The sequence below is a fragment of the Coturnix japonica genome, chromosome 18 (assembly GCF_001577835.2).
Source record: "Coturnix japonica isolate 7356 chromosome 18, Coturnix japonica 2.1, whole genome shotgun sequence".
NCBI classification, from domain to species: domain Eukaryota; kingdom Metazoa; phylum Chordata; class Aves; order Galliformes; family Phasianidae; genus Coturnix; species Coturnix japonica.
In genome coordinates this window covers 3,260,364-3,275,690 of record NC_029533.1, presented here as the reverse complement: position 1 = coordinate 3,275,690, position 15,327 = coordinate 3,260,364, and the positions used below count along the sequence as shown (strand labels likewise).

The 15,327-nt window shown below is 51.8% G+C and overlaps 1 protein-coding gene across 3 annotated transcripts in view; it reads right to left on the bottom strand.

The window, feature by feature from the left end:
- SEPTIN9 (septin 9) overlaps positions 1 to 15,327 on the bottom strand; it is an 89,514-nt gene that overhangs the window by 38,869 nt on the left and 35,318 nt on the right. Inside the window, exon 1 of one of the 3 annotated variants that reach the window (XM_015880019.2) lies at positions 6,358 to 6,514. The exons of the other annotated variants lie outside the window; for them this stretch is intronic. Within the exon in view, the coding sequence (XP_015735505.1) occupies positions 6,358 to 6,412 (55 nt within the window). The 5' untranslated portion in view covers positions 6,413 to 6,514. Of the gene's footprint in view, positions 1 to 6,357; positions 6,515 to 15,327 lie in introns of those variants that run through there. 3 annotated transcript variants of the gene reach the window in all.

Genomic DNA, 15,327 nt, shown 5'->3' with positions numbered 1-15,327 from the left:
CCCTTCTGCAAAGAAATTCTTCCTAATATCCAACTTAACATCCTAATATCCAGCCTATCCAACATCTACAGCTCCATCAGGTGCACGGAGCCCCGTCCAGCCTGACCTTCAGCATATCCAGAGATGGGATGTTCACCACCTCTCTGAACAAATGAAAGGCATGAGATGCTACAGGAAGGAGCACAACATTCCTCGTGAACCCATAGGCCATATGGATGCTGTGTATAAACTCTAAAGCTTCTGTAGCAAGATGGGAAGGGAAATGTGCGATCTATATGGAACGATGATCTGCTGTTGTGAATGGTTTATGCACACAGATCCTTCTTTCAACTTCACAACAGCATCAGTAAGAAGTTCCTTAATAGATTTCATGGTCTGACACAGAGATTGCATGAAGGATAATGCTGGCACCACGCTGTCACCATGCAGTGCTTTGTGAACTGTGCAGCCCCTAACAAGAGCTGAATTATGGAGGAAATTTGTGGCTAAATGCAAGTCAGAGCTCTGACATGAGCAAAGCTGTTCAAGCAGCATTTTGCTCCTATTCAGCAGATTACAAAGAGAGCCTCAGACTGATGCAGCAAACCCAGCCATCCAGCAGCAGTGGAAGCATAACTGCAAAGTTGGAAGCAAGAATAGAAAAAAAATAATAAAATAATAATATCCACACACAGATTAAGTCAAAATCTCAAATTTCCAGACCCTATAATGGAGCTCTAGAAAGATTTTAGCTTGATTCTCTGTTACACTTTGGCTTATATAACCACTAACTCTCAGCAAAATGCTTCCAGATCACACCAGTATATTTTATATCCCTTATATTCATTGCGTGTCCATACAGACAGCCCCATGCAGCACAGAGTGTACCCCGTACCCCACAGGCTGCGTTACTGGCTCTGAACTGCTCTCTGTACAGCTTTTGCCTCCGGTCTGTGCTCCAGTTTCCTTTCATAAAGGGAGAGAGAAGCAGGAAATAAATCTTCTCTGCCTCCCGGGGGACAGAGCAGATTTGGTTTAGTTCACTAATGTTTCCAAAATGCTTTACAATTACTGCCTAGAAGGCAAAATGATGACGCAGATGGACTCGCAGACCCCATATCAGCCTCAGCACTGATTTGCAGGCTACCCTTGCTATGAAGGGTTAAGATTAAGCATGGCCCCTGCACAGCTGGGTTGAGGAAACCATAGCACTGAGCTGCTGGGCCAGACACCTTTGGAGATGAGTCACAGGTCCCAGCTCTGGGCACTCAAACGGACGTCAGAGAGACTCTGGTGGGCGAAGAGCTTCAGTGACAGGGGGCTGGGTGATAAGTGATTCAATCATTAAGTGATTCAATCCCAGCTTGATAATATGATGGGTGGAGTTGCAACATGCTGGCTCCAACACCACTGAGAAAGATAAACGAGTAGAAGTGGTGAGAGGAGGGGGTCGTCTGTGTGGGCAGTGCCTGATGTGTCATACAACTGCCCTTCCAGCAGCAGGAGGACAGCTGGGGAGCGTGGATACTAGGAAAAAACTCCACTGAGAAAGTGGTGATGCAGCAGCACAGCTGCCCAGGGAGGTGGTGGGGTCACCATCCCTAGAGGTGCTCCAGAACCATGGAGATGTGGCACTGGGGGACATGGTCATGGTGGGGGTGGGTTGAGGTTGGACTTGGTGATCTTAGTGGTCTTTTGCAGCCTTAATGATTCTATGGAAAGAGAATATCTCAACATGGACCAGCTCTGAGTTCTAGCCAATGCCTGCAGCTACCCAAGGAGCAGCAGCACTCATGGATATGTCCCCAGCACACCACCTAACTCAGATGCAGGGACCAGGTAGTGTTGCCAACCATGGTTCCTCACCTTGGGACACACAAAGAGCCGAGAGACAGCCTGGATGTCCCCAGGAGCCCCAAGGGCTGAGCTCCGGCCAGCAGCCTCGCAAAGCAATCACGGTAAAAGCCTGAGTCACAGCACCAGGAGATGAGAACTCTCATCAATCTGGGGAAGCTTTTTGGAATAAGCCGAGGACAGCAGAAAGCCTCCTGGCTGCCCAAGGGCTGCTCCTAACCATGCCCTTTGTGTGGGGAGGGAGCAGGGACACTGCTACAGCAATGGGTGTGAGCTGCCAGTGCTCCATGAGTAAAGTCTTCAAATAAGCTCACCCCCAACTTGTCATCATTGGCTGTCTTCCTGTCCTGCCTGTATCGGTGAGGAAGGTGCACTGCAAAGTGCACTGCAGAACAGGGAGGGAGGTCAAGAAAGGAAACAAGCCTTGCAATGGTACTGCCTAGAGACATTGCCTTAAATATCAAATATCAGAGTTAAAAACATGAATATCTGGAGTGACTATTGACTTTCCATTATTGCCTTTGGATTTCTGACAAGTCCCAGTGCAGGCTATTCGTGGAGCTGCCTGGGCTCTGGCTCCAGGGAAAAGGCACAGAGCAGTAACCCACAAAGCAGGAATGAAAGCAGCACCCAACAGTGCGGCTGTAGGACAAGGGAGGCAGCAGCGTTCACACTGCAGTGAGCATTTGTTAGCCAAGAGATGTAGGCACAGTCCCTCAAATGCAGTGAGCACTTGGAAGAGGATGCTGCATGCGCACCAAGACCTGGAGGAACCCAGGCACCAGCATAACGTGGGCACAGCCAAAGTTGTATCCTGGCCCAGGTGCAAAGACTCACCCATGGTCTGATCATAAGGGAATCTTTCAAAGGGAAGGGACAGTGTGACACTTTAAGATGGCTCTTAATTGCACATTGAGAGCTCGCCAGTAACACCAGCACTGGAAGACAACACAGAGCCAAGGACACTCTGCTCTGTGCTGCAGTGGTTGCCCATCCCTAAGGACACACAGCCCAGCCCTCCCTGCATCTGATGGCTGTAAACACTGATCTCTGGGCGATGCTACATTCTACCATGGGCCAAAGACTCTCCCCAGAGCCCAGCTCACGTGGACAGAGAGATCCGCATCCCGTGCTTCTCTTTTCCCACTCCCTCCTAACCTCTGTATTCCCAAGGAACTAAATATACATGGGGAAAAAACAACACACAACTGCAAATCTTTGCTGCTGCATCCAGGCAGAGGTGATTTTTCCATTTGGCACATGAAAGAGCACTTGTGCTGGAGACAACATGGCTCCTGACTTCCACCAGTACTCTCTGAACCTCTGCATGAAGTGCTGAGTTGGCAGGGAGCTCCCATCCACCTGACTGGGGCACAGATATGTGGATGGGAAGAAGAGAAAAGAGAGAAAACTCTCAGCAAAGCTTAACCCAGAGCTGCAAGGACATCTGGGAGCAACGCAGTCATAAGCAGATGGAGATGAAGGAGGGTCAGATAGGATTGGCCACAGCATGAGGTTTTAGGGACAGCCCAGGAAATATAACAATTGGTGTCCAGGAGCTTCATTTCACTCCTAGGGCAGCAATGATCTGAAATACGATCTGAAAAAGTTTTTGCATTTCCTTTTCCAGGCATTGAGCCTCGCACACCATTCGTCACACAGCCCCATGAGATCTCACCATGAAGGCCCACAGAGAGGGAGGGACGCATAGGGAAACACGAGCCATCCCCTCCCTGGGCTCCACATGGGACTGCACTCAAGGCACATCACCCACATAGTGCTGTGACCATCCCTCTGCTGCTGCTAATATTAGCATTGGGGCAGCAGCTGTGCAGCAGGGCCACCCCCTCAGGCTGCTCGGTGCTGTCAGAGCTGCAGCCTCTGTGTTCTACCCAGGTTCCAGCCATGAAGTTGCCTCCAACCCCACCGTGATTTTGGCAGCTGCAGCCCCACAGGGCTGTTGTTTGCTGATTGTATCCGCTAGGAAATGTTGCATTTCAACATCGTTACAAAGGAACAGATTTGGTGTTAACTGACAGCGCCGGCAAAGAGCTTGGCATTGCTTGCTGTGAGCCATTTCCAGCACAAAGAGCCTCAACTCCCTGCTGGCTGTGCTCTACAAGGGATGATGGGCTCTTCTCCCTACATAGCAGGTCCTTATGCACACCATGGGATGCAGGAGGATCACACCAACCAAAACCTATGAGCAGGGTGCACTCCCCTCTGTACTGTCCCACCAGAAGGGCTGCAGACCCACACCTCACCATTGCTCAGTTCAAGTGGGATAAGGACGGTTTATAACATTCACATACAACACATGGTGTGCCACAACCCAGACATGACTGCTGCAGGCCTCCAGTCCCACTGCTGACAGGTACAGGGCTCAGGCAGAACTGAACTGGCAGTACTGCTGAAGATCTGCCAACATCCATAAACCCAGAGCTGCAATGTTCTGCAAACACTGGCAAACTGCAAAGACCTCGTGCTGCTCTCCTCCAGATAAAGCATGGAAACTCCTGCCAGTCAAAGAAATGGGTTCAGTGCCTGTGCTGAGGAACCTGGTGGATATGGAGGTGCCTGGATGTGGTCACCCCCATCACATGCAGGACACAGCCTGCTGTGCTGTGTTCCCCCTCATACATTGATTTGACTTGTAAGCTGGACTAGTTATCCCTCCCTACTCCAAAAGGGCCCCTGCACCCTCCATAGAGCTGAGGGTGTCAGCTCCAGCCCACAGCCCAGCCCCTAAACCACTGCCTGCTGTAACCCAGCAGTCTCAGGCACCTGTGGGGTAGAGATGCTGGGAGAGAAGCATGCAGGGACAAAGTGATTCAGGAGCACAGAGGGCTCTGGCTGCCAGCAATCCAGTGTCGCAGCCGCATGGTAATTTTGGCTGATCCTTCCTGCTTGGCTGCAGGTTGAGATATTCACCTGACAGACTTGAATACTGCATCTACAGCCCTGCAGGCCAAAACCTAATTGCCCTGCTCTTGGGAAGCTGCTGTGCAACCCAGAGAATTAATTAAATTGAGAAACATGGCCTGGATCCCTGCTGAAGGGCAAGGCTCCTGCAGCCTCTCCATGTCATAGTGAAGGGACCACACAGCCCCAGGGACTGAGGAAGGGCACAACAGTGCCACTGAAGGACGCATACAGCTCAGAGCAAGCAGCCTCAGGGCTCCCTGGGGTTTCTCATTCCTTAGGGATTTAAATGCAATGGAGGTAGGCTGTGACCACACCAACACTTGGGGAAGCTCCCAAGCCCCTGGAGGGCACTCACAGACTCACCCACGAGCCCAGTGCCACAAACCCACGGTGTGTTAGAGCTGCTCCATGCCCCAATTCCCTTTCCCCCAGCCCTGCTGCAGGATGTGGCTTCCCTCAGCTTCCCTCTCACCCTCCGCCCCCACTCTGGCTGCAGAAGGGAGCCCAGAGGCTGCACAGAGGGGGCACAGATGGGGCTGCAGCTCGGGGTGACAGCACCACAAAGCCCAGGACAGCCCGCCGAGCCCCCAGCCCTGCCACCCATTTCCTGCCCGACCTGGAAGAGGAACCGAGGGGTTTTAGGCTTCCCAGCAGGAAAAACAATACTTTGCTCCTTCGCAGAATGCAAGAATGAGTTCACCAGGAGGCGGTGAAGTTCTCTCAGCCTATAGCAGCACACACGGCCGCTGGATAAGCTTTCATCACAGCCCCCACATCTCTACTATTCCTTTTTTTTTTTCTTCCTTCTAAAAACCGCTGCACGGAGCTGAGTTTGGGGCACTGCCAGGACACTGAGTGTGGGGACGCTGCAGCTTTTCCAAAGCCCTGCTCGGGGAGATGAGCTCCCCCCTTTCAATGGCTGCATCAGAGATATCCTCAAAGCCTATCTGGAACCACAAGCCCCGTGGGCAGCAGCACAATTCCCACTTGCTTATGTTCTCCTCCCTTCACTGGAAAGCCAGCGGGCACCCAGGGGAAGGCATTCATCTATCCCTCCAAGCACGGGCTGCAAGGGGACCCCCGGCACCGAACCGCGCAGCGCCGTCGGGCAGTTGGAGCTCTGCCACCCGACAAACGCAAAGCTTTCTAAAGCAGCTCCCGCTAGGGATATCTTTGAAACTTGGGTTCATTATCCACTTCACGGCTACTTTGAGGCTGTGCTTTTATCCAAAATCTGGGAACTCACAGAATGGCTGGTGCCTGAGGATTCACAAACTTTTCGCTGCGTCACAGACTCGTTTTAAGGCTGAAAAACTGCGTAAACCAACTCGAAAAAAAAAGCAGCAGAGAAAAGCGTCCCGTACGATCCTACGCTAGTAGATAGGGGCGAGTCCGCTCCAAACAAAAGAGCTGGGGCAGCGCCTCGCCCACCTCTATCCCGCACACTGGGGCGGGGGGGGGGGGGGGGGGGGGCGGATGCGGGCGGCGGTCGGGGATCCCCCACCCGCACTTCACTTTTACGGTCACCCACAGCCCCACAACATTTCGCTCACTCTCCCCCCCCCCCACACACACACAGCTCCGCAGCCCCCTACCCACCTTCGAAGTCCGAGATGATGCCCTCCAGGTGCGCGTTGACGGCCGGGTCGGCCATAGCGGGGCCGGGCGCTGAGCGCTGCCGCCGCCGATGCGGCCGAATGAATGGCGGAGGGCGAGCGGCAGCCGCCGCCTCCCGCGGCCCCGGGCCCGCAGCAGCGCCCCGGCCCCGCCCGGCCCGGCCCCGCCCGCCCCCTCCGCACACTGGCTGCCGCCCCGCGCCCGTCACCGCGCCGCGCCCCGAGCAGAACCGTGCCGGGACTGAGGGTACGGAGCGCAGCGATGGGTCGAGGTAAGAGCGGGGTCCCGGACAGGTGCGCTGCGGAGATCCCCTCCAACCTCAGCAACACCCTCAGTCTGTCTTCCCTGGGGTGCCTCACCAAGCCGGACTGATGAGCTGATGCTCTTAGTGAGCTCAACTCGGTTCCATAATTGCAACTCTCCACTCCTTGTATTTAAGGGGGAAATCTTTTATCCAGAGGCGGTGAGGCCCCGGCACTGGCCACAGCTGTGATGCCCCATCCCTGGAGGTGCCCGAGGACATGGAGGGGGCCTGGGCAGCCCAAGCTGTGGGCAGCCAGCCCATGGCAGGAGTTGGAACTGGGTGTTCTATAAAGTCCCCTCCAAACCACCATTTCGGGTGAACCATAAAGAAAAGTTATGCAAAACAGCGGTGCTGCTTATGTCTATTTCTGCAGCACGTTTCATCACTTCTGCTGTACTTTCAACTGTACAGCCTTCCCACTTCCAAACACCACAGCCTTCCCAATAGCACATGTGACCCAGAACACGAAACCAATAGCACCGATTTCCCAGGCTCCAAAAACTGCAGAGTAATAATAATAATAATAATAAAGCTGAGCTGAGAGCACTCCTGACCTAGATTTTACATACACTTAATAGCTTGAGGTTTTAATATATTACTTTAAAACATAAAAACTGCTTAGCTAGTCTGGAGAATGCATCTTTAATATAGAAGTATTGAGTTCTAAAGGTAAGGGCAGTGGTTTTCCTCCTCCTCTTCATAAAGAGCACTCTGCTCTTTCACTGTGCACGCACTTAGCCATGGCAGAAAGCAACACACCACAACAGTGTGCAGAGCAGCACACTCTGCACCTCTGTGCAGTTGCAAGCACGGAAATATCAATGCCTCATCGTGTGATGCAGTGTCTGTACAGACAGCAGCTCTGGGCTTCCTAAAGGAGAGCACAAGATCCAGCCTGGGCTGGGCTGAGCCTGCAGCTCCCATAGTGCCAGGTCCATGCTGGTCCCACGGTGCCCATTGCTGGCTGACCACACTGCTAGTATTGATTTTCAACAGAAAGAGGTTTTCTTTCTCTCTTGTCAAGCGCAAAGCCGCATCCGCAATCCATTCCAAGCAAGCAGAGATGTAGATGTCAATACTTCACCTTAGTTACTCTGCAAAGCAAACAGCTGCTGTGGTAGAAATAGGCGATGGGTCCCTTTGCTGGAGCTGCACTACTGAGATTGGGTTATTAAGGATCATTGATCCCTGGTTCACTGTCATTCAGAGTGAGTGTAAAATGGGGGGAAAAAAAAGGCAAAATAAGGTCAGTGCAAGGAAGAACCAAGCAGCATATTTGTAATGTTCAGAGCCTGCCCACCTCTACAAACCCCATGAGGTTCAGCAGCAGGCCCAGTGCTGGAGATGGGTGGGCCTCTCTGCACTACATCATGTAGGGAACAGTGAGGGTCTGTGATGGGATCCACCAGAGGCAATGAGAAGTGAAGCACAGGAAGAACAAGAATGACTGTGTGGTTGATTTGGAGCAGTGTGTGTCCCAGTGAAAAGGGTCAGCCTTAGAAAGATGTGAGGAAGCTCAGAGCTCTTCTGCAGAAGAGTTTGGGCACTTTGCGTTAGTGCCTGTGTTGCTCCTTATTTCCTAAGGATGGACGACACTATCGCCATGGATCCAACTTGTGCTGCTAATGAAGGTTTTATGAACCAACAGACCTGGAGAAGAGCCCCAAGAAGCATGAAATCCTGACCATAGGAGTCCATGTTCATTAAGACCAGCTGCCTGAAGGGGAAGGGTTGCACCCACATGCACCTACAGCACGGAAAGGGGGGAGTGAGACGGAAAAGTACAGCAATGAATAACAAGAATATCCAGAGTTCTTGCAGTAAATATTTGAAGCAGGAAGGTATGTAAACAGCTCACCCCAGTGCACAGCGCCCCTTGGGAGCTCAGCATACCCTTCTCTCTCCTTTCTTCACTTTTATCTGGCTCAGATACTGTCAGGATTTTATGGATCCAAAAAATCACTTTCCTATCCAGGCCACAGCTAAGAACCAAATCCCAGGTCATTGAGTTTGCTAGCTACATCCTGAACCCAAGAGCTTGATGTTGTGTTGCTCCAATAAAGTCAGGCACCCAGCCCAGAGGGATGGAGCACCACTGGTTCATTGCACTTTGTGTCTGGAGCTCCTCATCAGCATCAGGCTGGATATTAGCAGAAATTTCTTCTTGGGAAGAGTGGTGATGCACTGGTACAGGCTGCCCAGGGAGGCAGGGGGGCCACTGTCCCTAGAGGTATCCAGAACAGGGTAGATGTCACAGTGGTGTGGTTAGCAGTATGGTGGTGATGGGCTGACAGCTGGTCTAGATGCTGTTGTACAAACCATTGGCTGGAGGAGGGTGATAAAAATGGCTTTGCTCACAGTGTGACAGCAACTTGTGTCCTACACAGCCCACATCACTGCAGGCACCAGCTGCCCAGCCCTTCTCTCCATCATCTCTCAGCCCTTCCGATGCGCCGTCAGCTTCCTGCAAAGTTGCTTTGCTGGCCCCCAAGTGGTTTCCTGTCCCTGAAAACGCAGCTGATGAGATCTGCAGGTCGATGACTTGTAGATACCCAGCTGAAAGCAGCACGATGCCATGAGAGCTGGCAGAAACCTGGGCTCTTGTCACCACCTCTGTCCTGATGCTGGGTCTGGGGAACCACAATGCCCATCCATGCAGAAAAGACCTAGAAAGTCACCTCAAGGAGAAAAAGCCTCAAGAGAGAGAACATCCTATGGAAATAGAAGGCATCAGCATTAGAAGGACCCTCACCAAGACAGGCTGAGGCAGAAAGGGGACTTTCCTACCCACTCATATTAATTAGCACTGTGAAGCCTGCTTGCAGGCTGCTACAAAAGCATTATTTCTGGCAGATTTTCTCCCTCTTACAAGTCAGGGTTTTTTCTAAGCAGCTCTTATCAGACCCACAATCTGCTGCAGTCATGAGCGTCAGACCCGGTGAGACGAGGTGCCATGAGTCACTGTGGCTGCAAGAACCAAATGATCCGGCTCACAACAGCAAGTCATTCATCCCCAGCATCTTCCTCTTCCACCTCCTCCTTTAATTAGCAAACAGAATTCTTCACGAGTCTGGCTGCTTCTAATGAAACGCTATGAGAATTACTGACCAAAAGTACTGTGTAGTTGGTTCATAACAGTATTCAGCTGCTCCCAGTGTTTCTATTGAAAACCCAATGCCTTTTCTTGCTGCCCATGGTGGATGTGCCCCTTACCCAGCTTGCGGCTGCTGACACACATGCAGTACCAGTGCAGGATAACTGCATATGTGCAGCAATAAAGGCGCAGCAACCCATATAAAGCCCGTTTTGAAGGTGAGGGAAATGAGAAGTCACATTGTTCTGAGAAAGAAGATGTTTAAAAAAGAGAGAAAAAAAGAGAAAAATTGGGGGGAGGGGGATAAGAAAATAGAGAAAAACTAAAAAGAGGAGAAAGGAAAAAGCTGTAGAGATCCTTATAGGTCCCTTCCAAGTTGGGATATTCTGTGATTCTATGAACACCATTTTAAAGGTGGGGAAACTGAGGCTCACAGCATCCACCTCCCTAAGTGAGAATGCTGCAGGAGGACGGGGCCAGGCCTGGGAGGTACCAGTGATGGGACTGTGAGAATGGACAGGAAACACAGACACCGTTCCCATCACCTCTGCCTGTGCTTTCATGTGGATGACGCGTGATCCCAGCCCTGCTGATGACGCAGGAAGTGTCATGAAAAATGCTCTTTCCCAGATTCAGACCCTTCCTGCTTCCAATGCAGTAGGAAGCAGAGAGAGGACGGCTGTATTTCAGTGCTGGTCACACATCTCTTCCTTTGGAAGGAAACCTGCATCATGGGAAAGGCTTAAAACAGGTTTGCTGATTTGAGGCTGCTGGGCAATTGGCCGGTTTGCTGGGTGGAGGAAATGCAGCCAGACCTCATCCCCTGGAGCACAAAAAGAGCTGAGAGACATTGGAGGCTGGAAAACAGGAATGGGTGAAACCTGGAAGAGGGACTGAAGGACAGTACCTAAAGGCTTTCAATGCTCTTTGCTCACGAAAGGAGTGAAGCCATCAGCACACTGTGGGTCCCAGCACGGCCACAAGCTACCAACAAGATGCAGTGAGAGCACTCCTGAGATGCAGCAAATTAGGTACTTTCAGCAGCAAAGGGGAAATTGCTGATCTCAGGTCATCCTGGGTACACAGCCCCAATAGAAACAAGCAGCAGGGGGAGGGGGGACAGAACATGGGGTGTCACTGCTGGAAACATCACTGGTGGATGCACCGTGGGCAGAGATTGCTGTTGCCAGGGGAACAAAAACACTGAATCCAAAGCCAACCCCTGGTGATGGTGTAAGCAGGTCAGTAAGAGCTGCAGGCTGGAAATGAGAAGATATTAACAGCCAGTGATGGAAGCAATGATGGGACTTCCATGATATGAAAGTACAAAAAGCCATGCAGGTGTCAAGGTGGGGCACTGCTGCTCGTTGGAGAATGCAGTGTGATGCAGCGGGGCAATGAGGGGTTGTGGGCTGTCCCCAATGCAGCAGACAGGGAATGGGAAGGGAAACATGGCTCATGTTGGTTAAAGGACAAAGGATGCCTTCATGGGAAGCATGCTCTATCCCTGAGAACACCCAAGGTCAGTTTGGATAGAGCTCTGAGCACCTGATCAGGTGTCTCTGTTCACTGCAGGGAGTGAGATCAGACTGCCTTCAAGACTCCTTTCTAACTCAAACCATTCTATGAATCATGTCCGACTGAACCTCAGGCAGCAAAAGAGCCCCAACCCATCACCTTTGCTCTTTTCATTCATTTTCAAGTTAGACCCTCTTAAGAAAATGGGAAATGCAGTCTTTTAGACTCCAAGCAGAAAACCTGCATAACCCAGTTCTTAAATATGGGCTTAACTCTTGTGGCACAGCACATTTCCAACTGCAAAGCCCTTGCGCAGGGCTGCAGGGGAAATTGTAGTGCCCACTCCCAGCACTGGGCAGCCCTCAGCCACTTCCACCACATGGTGGTTACATGGGAAAAGGGGGAGATGAGCTTCAGCTGGGACTTCAAGCTCCTCATTCCTGAAAATTTCCCATTAATTCCTAATTAGGAACTCAGCACCCAGGACATCAGTCCTGTGCATTGCAGCCAGGCTCTTCTGTAACCATGGCATGCTCTGTGAGCACACGTACCTCTGCTTCTTTCAGCTGCCTGCTTACAACCTTTTCAACCCCAAACTTTCCAGCCATATACACCAGCTAATGGCAGGAAACTTGCTTTTCTTAATACTTCTCCCATGCTTCCCAATGGGTTGTTTCCAGCAGCTCCCACTCCCTGCACCAGCCCCCACTTACTTCTCCTGGCTCTGAGATATTTCAAGCACGCAATGAAATCCACAGCAGCACAAAAGCCCTAAAAACTCACAGCAGTGGTCCAGGAAGCACCACGGATCAGGCTGCAGGGCAGCAGCAGCCCCTCTTCTCCCTTTTTACCATCAAAGATTTTATCATTATTATTCTTTGTGGACAGAAAGCAGCTCAATAAGAACAATTCCCACAGCAGCCGCAGCCCCACACCCACTCTGCTTCCTCCGGGAGCTCCTGCACGGCACTGAGACAGGGAAGGAAACGAGGGCAGGCAGAGGGGAGTGAAGGGAAAACCAACATCACTTTCCTTTGAAAATGATGTGGAACAGCCGCTGATCCCCCTGGGAGCACACAGCACCAGCAGCCCCAGAGCTGTAGTGGAGATACAGTGATCCACAATCACAATGCACTGACCACTCTTGTTCTTCCAGCCAGGAGTGATGGAGGTGGGGCACAAGGACCCCTGCAAAACCACTGTAAAACCTCCTCCCTCCCCTCCACTGGGATGAGAATTGTTGCTGATGCCCATCCTGTGTCAACCCTGCAGTTGATGCTAATGGGTGGCTGGGGGACCTCCATCACCACCACTGCAAGAATTGCTCAGTGCAGACAGTTCAGCCGTGGGCACACACAAAATTAGGTAAGATCAGCTCATAGCAAACTCCTGGGCTAGGGGAGTGCAAATGGGAAAGAGGGCTCACTCATCCCAGAGTACCCAAAGCTGGACCAGCTGCCTGCAGCAAGACCATGAGTGTGGGCAGAGTCTGTCTTTGCTTTAAATCTAATTGCCCTCCCTTCTGCTGGGGGACACAGAGACAGTCAGCATGGAGCTGTGGCCAGGGCAGGACACTTAGTGCTTCCTCAATGATGCCAGCCCCAGCACTGTATTCCCCATGGCAACTAGCACACACAGGTGGGAGAAATGGGGGATTTCAGCCTCCATGAGGAAGGATCCAAAAACAGCACAGAGATCTGCTGCAGGGCAGGCCAAAAGCAGCCTTCTGCCTCTCAGTGTTTGCCCTAGATGGAAAGGGGCCTGGGGGCTGAGCACCAGCTCAGTGAGGTGGCACACAGCCAGCCTGGAGCAGGGAGGGGAACAGTGTGAGAGGGGGAGCAGCTCCTCACAGCCAAACCCCCAGCAGAGGGATGGGAAGGTTCTGAGCTGGGGGCCCAGGGCTGGGGCAGGCTGGAGGCTCTCCAGCAGTACATTGCCATTTGGACACGCACCTGGGCAGGATGGGATGGCTGCGGGTGTCAGCTCCCATTTGGCTCCATGAGGTGTTGTCACAATGTGAACTCTGGACAGGAAAAGGCTCTGTCCATCCGCTGCAAGGTCCAGTCCTGCCCAGGGCTGGGCAGGCTCCAGTGCAGTGACACTACAGGGCTGTGTTATCTCCACCAGCACACTGTCCAAACTCTGCTCACACCCCTGACACCAGCAGGGAAAAGGGAGTGGGTCCAAATGCCTCTTCCCGTGAATTGTGGCTGCTGCTATCACACCCAGAAATGAATCAGACAATGAGATCCTGGGATACCTGCATACCACATCACCTCTGTCTGTAAGCTGAAAGGATGCTGTTATTCCAAGACATGTAATAATGGGGCAGACCAATTCAGATAACTTATATACTAAAACAAGGGGAAAAACGGCCAGAGCTTCACTTTGCTTCTGCAGACCTTCTGAAAACACTTCAAGGGATGGAACAGCTCTCCTACAAGGACAGGCTGAGACTGATGGGGCTGTTCAGTCTGGAGAAGAGCTGGGAGAGATGAGTGGCCTCCCATTACCTCAAGGGCAGCAAGAAGAGAGAAGGGGGACACACTCTTTAGCAGAGTCTTGTGACAGGACAAGGGGAAATGGTTTCCAGCTAAAAAAAGGGCAGATTTACACTGGATGTAAGGAAGAAGTTTTTACACCACAGGCAGTGGCACAGGTTGCCCAGAGAAGCAGTGGTGCCCCATCCCTGCAGACAGCCAAGGTCAGGGGATGGGCTGTGAGCACTGATGGAGCTGTGGGTGTCCCTGCTCAGTGCAGGGGGTGTGACCAGATGACCCTTAGGGGTTCCTTCCAACTCCAACCAATCTATGGTTCTATGACTATTGGGACAAAAAAGTGCCCAGCTGGTCACCACCAGTCTGCAGGCAGAGTTAAGACACACAGAAATCAGAGCTCTGGGCCAGAGATGGGTCTGGCCACACAGGATTCCTCCTTCACCGCCTCAGGAGAGCTTCTGGCAGAGCAGCAAAAGAAACATTTAGTAAAGCTACAGACTCACTTGGAAAATCTTGAGGACGATGAGCTATTTTGCAGCCAAGCTTCATATAAACACGTTGATAACGATGTCAGCATTGGGGCTGGTGATGAATATGGCTGCACAGCAACAACAGCCCTCTCTGTCTGCTCCAAGAAAGCCTCTTTCTTGCCATGCACATGTTTAATCCATGATCGGTGTCCGCTGCCAGCCACATTCACACCTCAATCCGCTCACCTCATATATCTGCTACATATTCCCTGATTAGTTGGATCACAAGCAGAAACGTACAACTCGCTTGCAAATCCTGCTCTGTTATGCGCTGCCTGTGCTTTGCAGAAGCCTCCAACTTGTCCACACCTGGACATGATGAGGATACTAATTTAGCCTGAGGTTGTGACAGCATCCCAGGTCAGATGTGACCAAAAGCTTTGGTGTTTGCAGCTTTAGGAGCCCCATCTGACTTTAAGTCCTATTTCTGCACTTGATTTGGAGGATGCAGCTGCACCCTGAAGCCAATTTGGGCAGAGAGCCCACGGGACATCCCAGCACCAAAGCCACCATCACCTCTTGCCCACAGAAACCCCACTGCACAACTGCTCCCTGCACCATGTCCTGACACCAACACCATCCTAGCAGAGATGTCAGCAGAAGATGAACTCCTTTAAACACTCTTAGGAAGATGCTTTGCTAAGTTCATAGAAACAGCCACTGCTGCTCAGTTGCAACCACCACCCTCCATCCTGCAGACACACCGGTCAGCCACAACCTGCCATGGTTCTCATGGCCATCCCTGAGTAACAATTAACGTTTTATTAAAACCATGGAGCAAGTACTCCAAAGCATAATGAGTGTTCATGCTGCTTTCCACAGCTGGGATCTGTACAAGCCCTGCAAAGCCTCCCCTACCCGCTTGCAAGGCACAAAAGCGTGGGAGTCGAACAAGGATCAGTATTATCCACTAAACCACAGGATGAGCTTGCAGGAACTGGCAGCCTGGATGGCTTCCAGCAGCTAAAGAAGGCAATAGTCCAGCCCCGTTCTCGCACGCCAGAAATG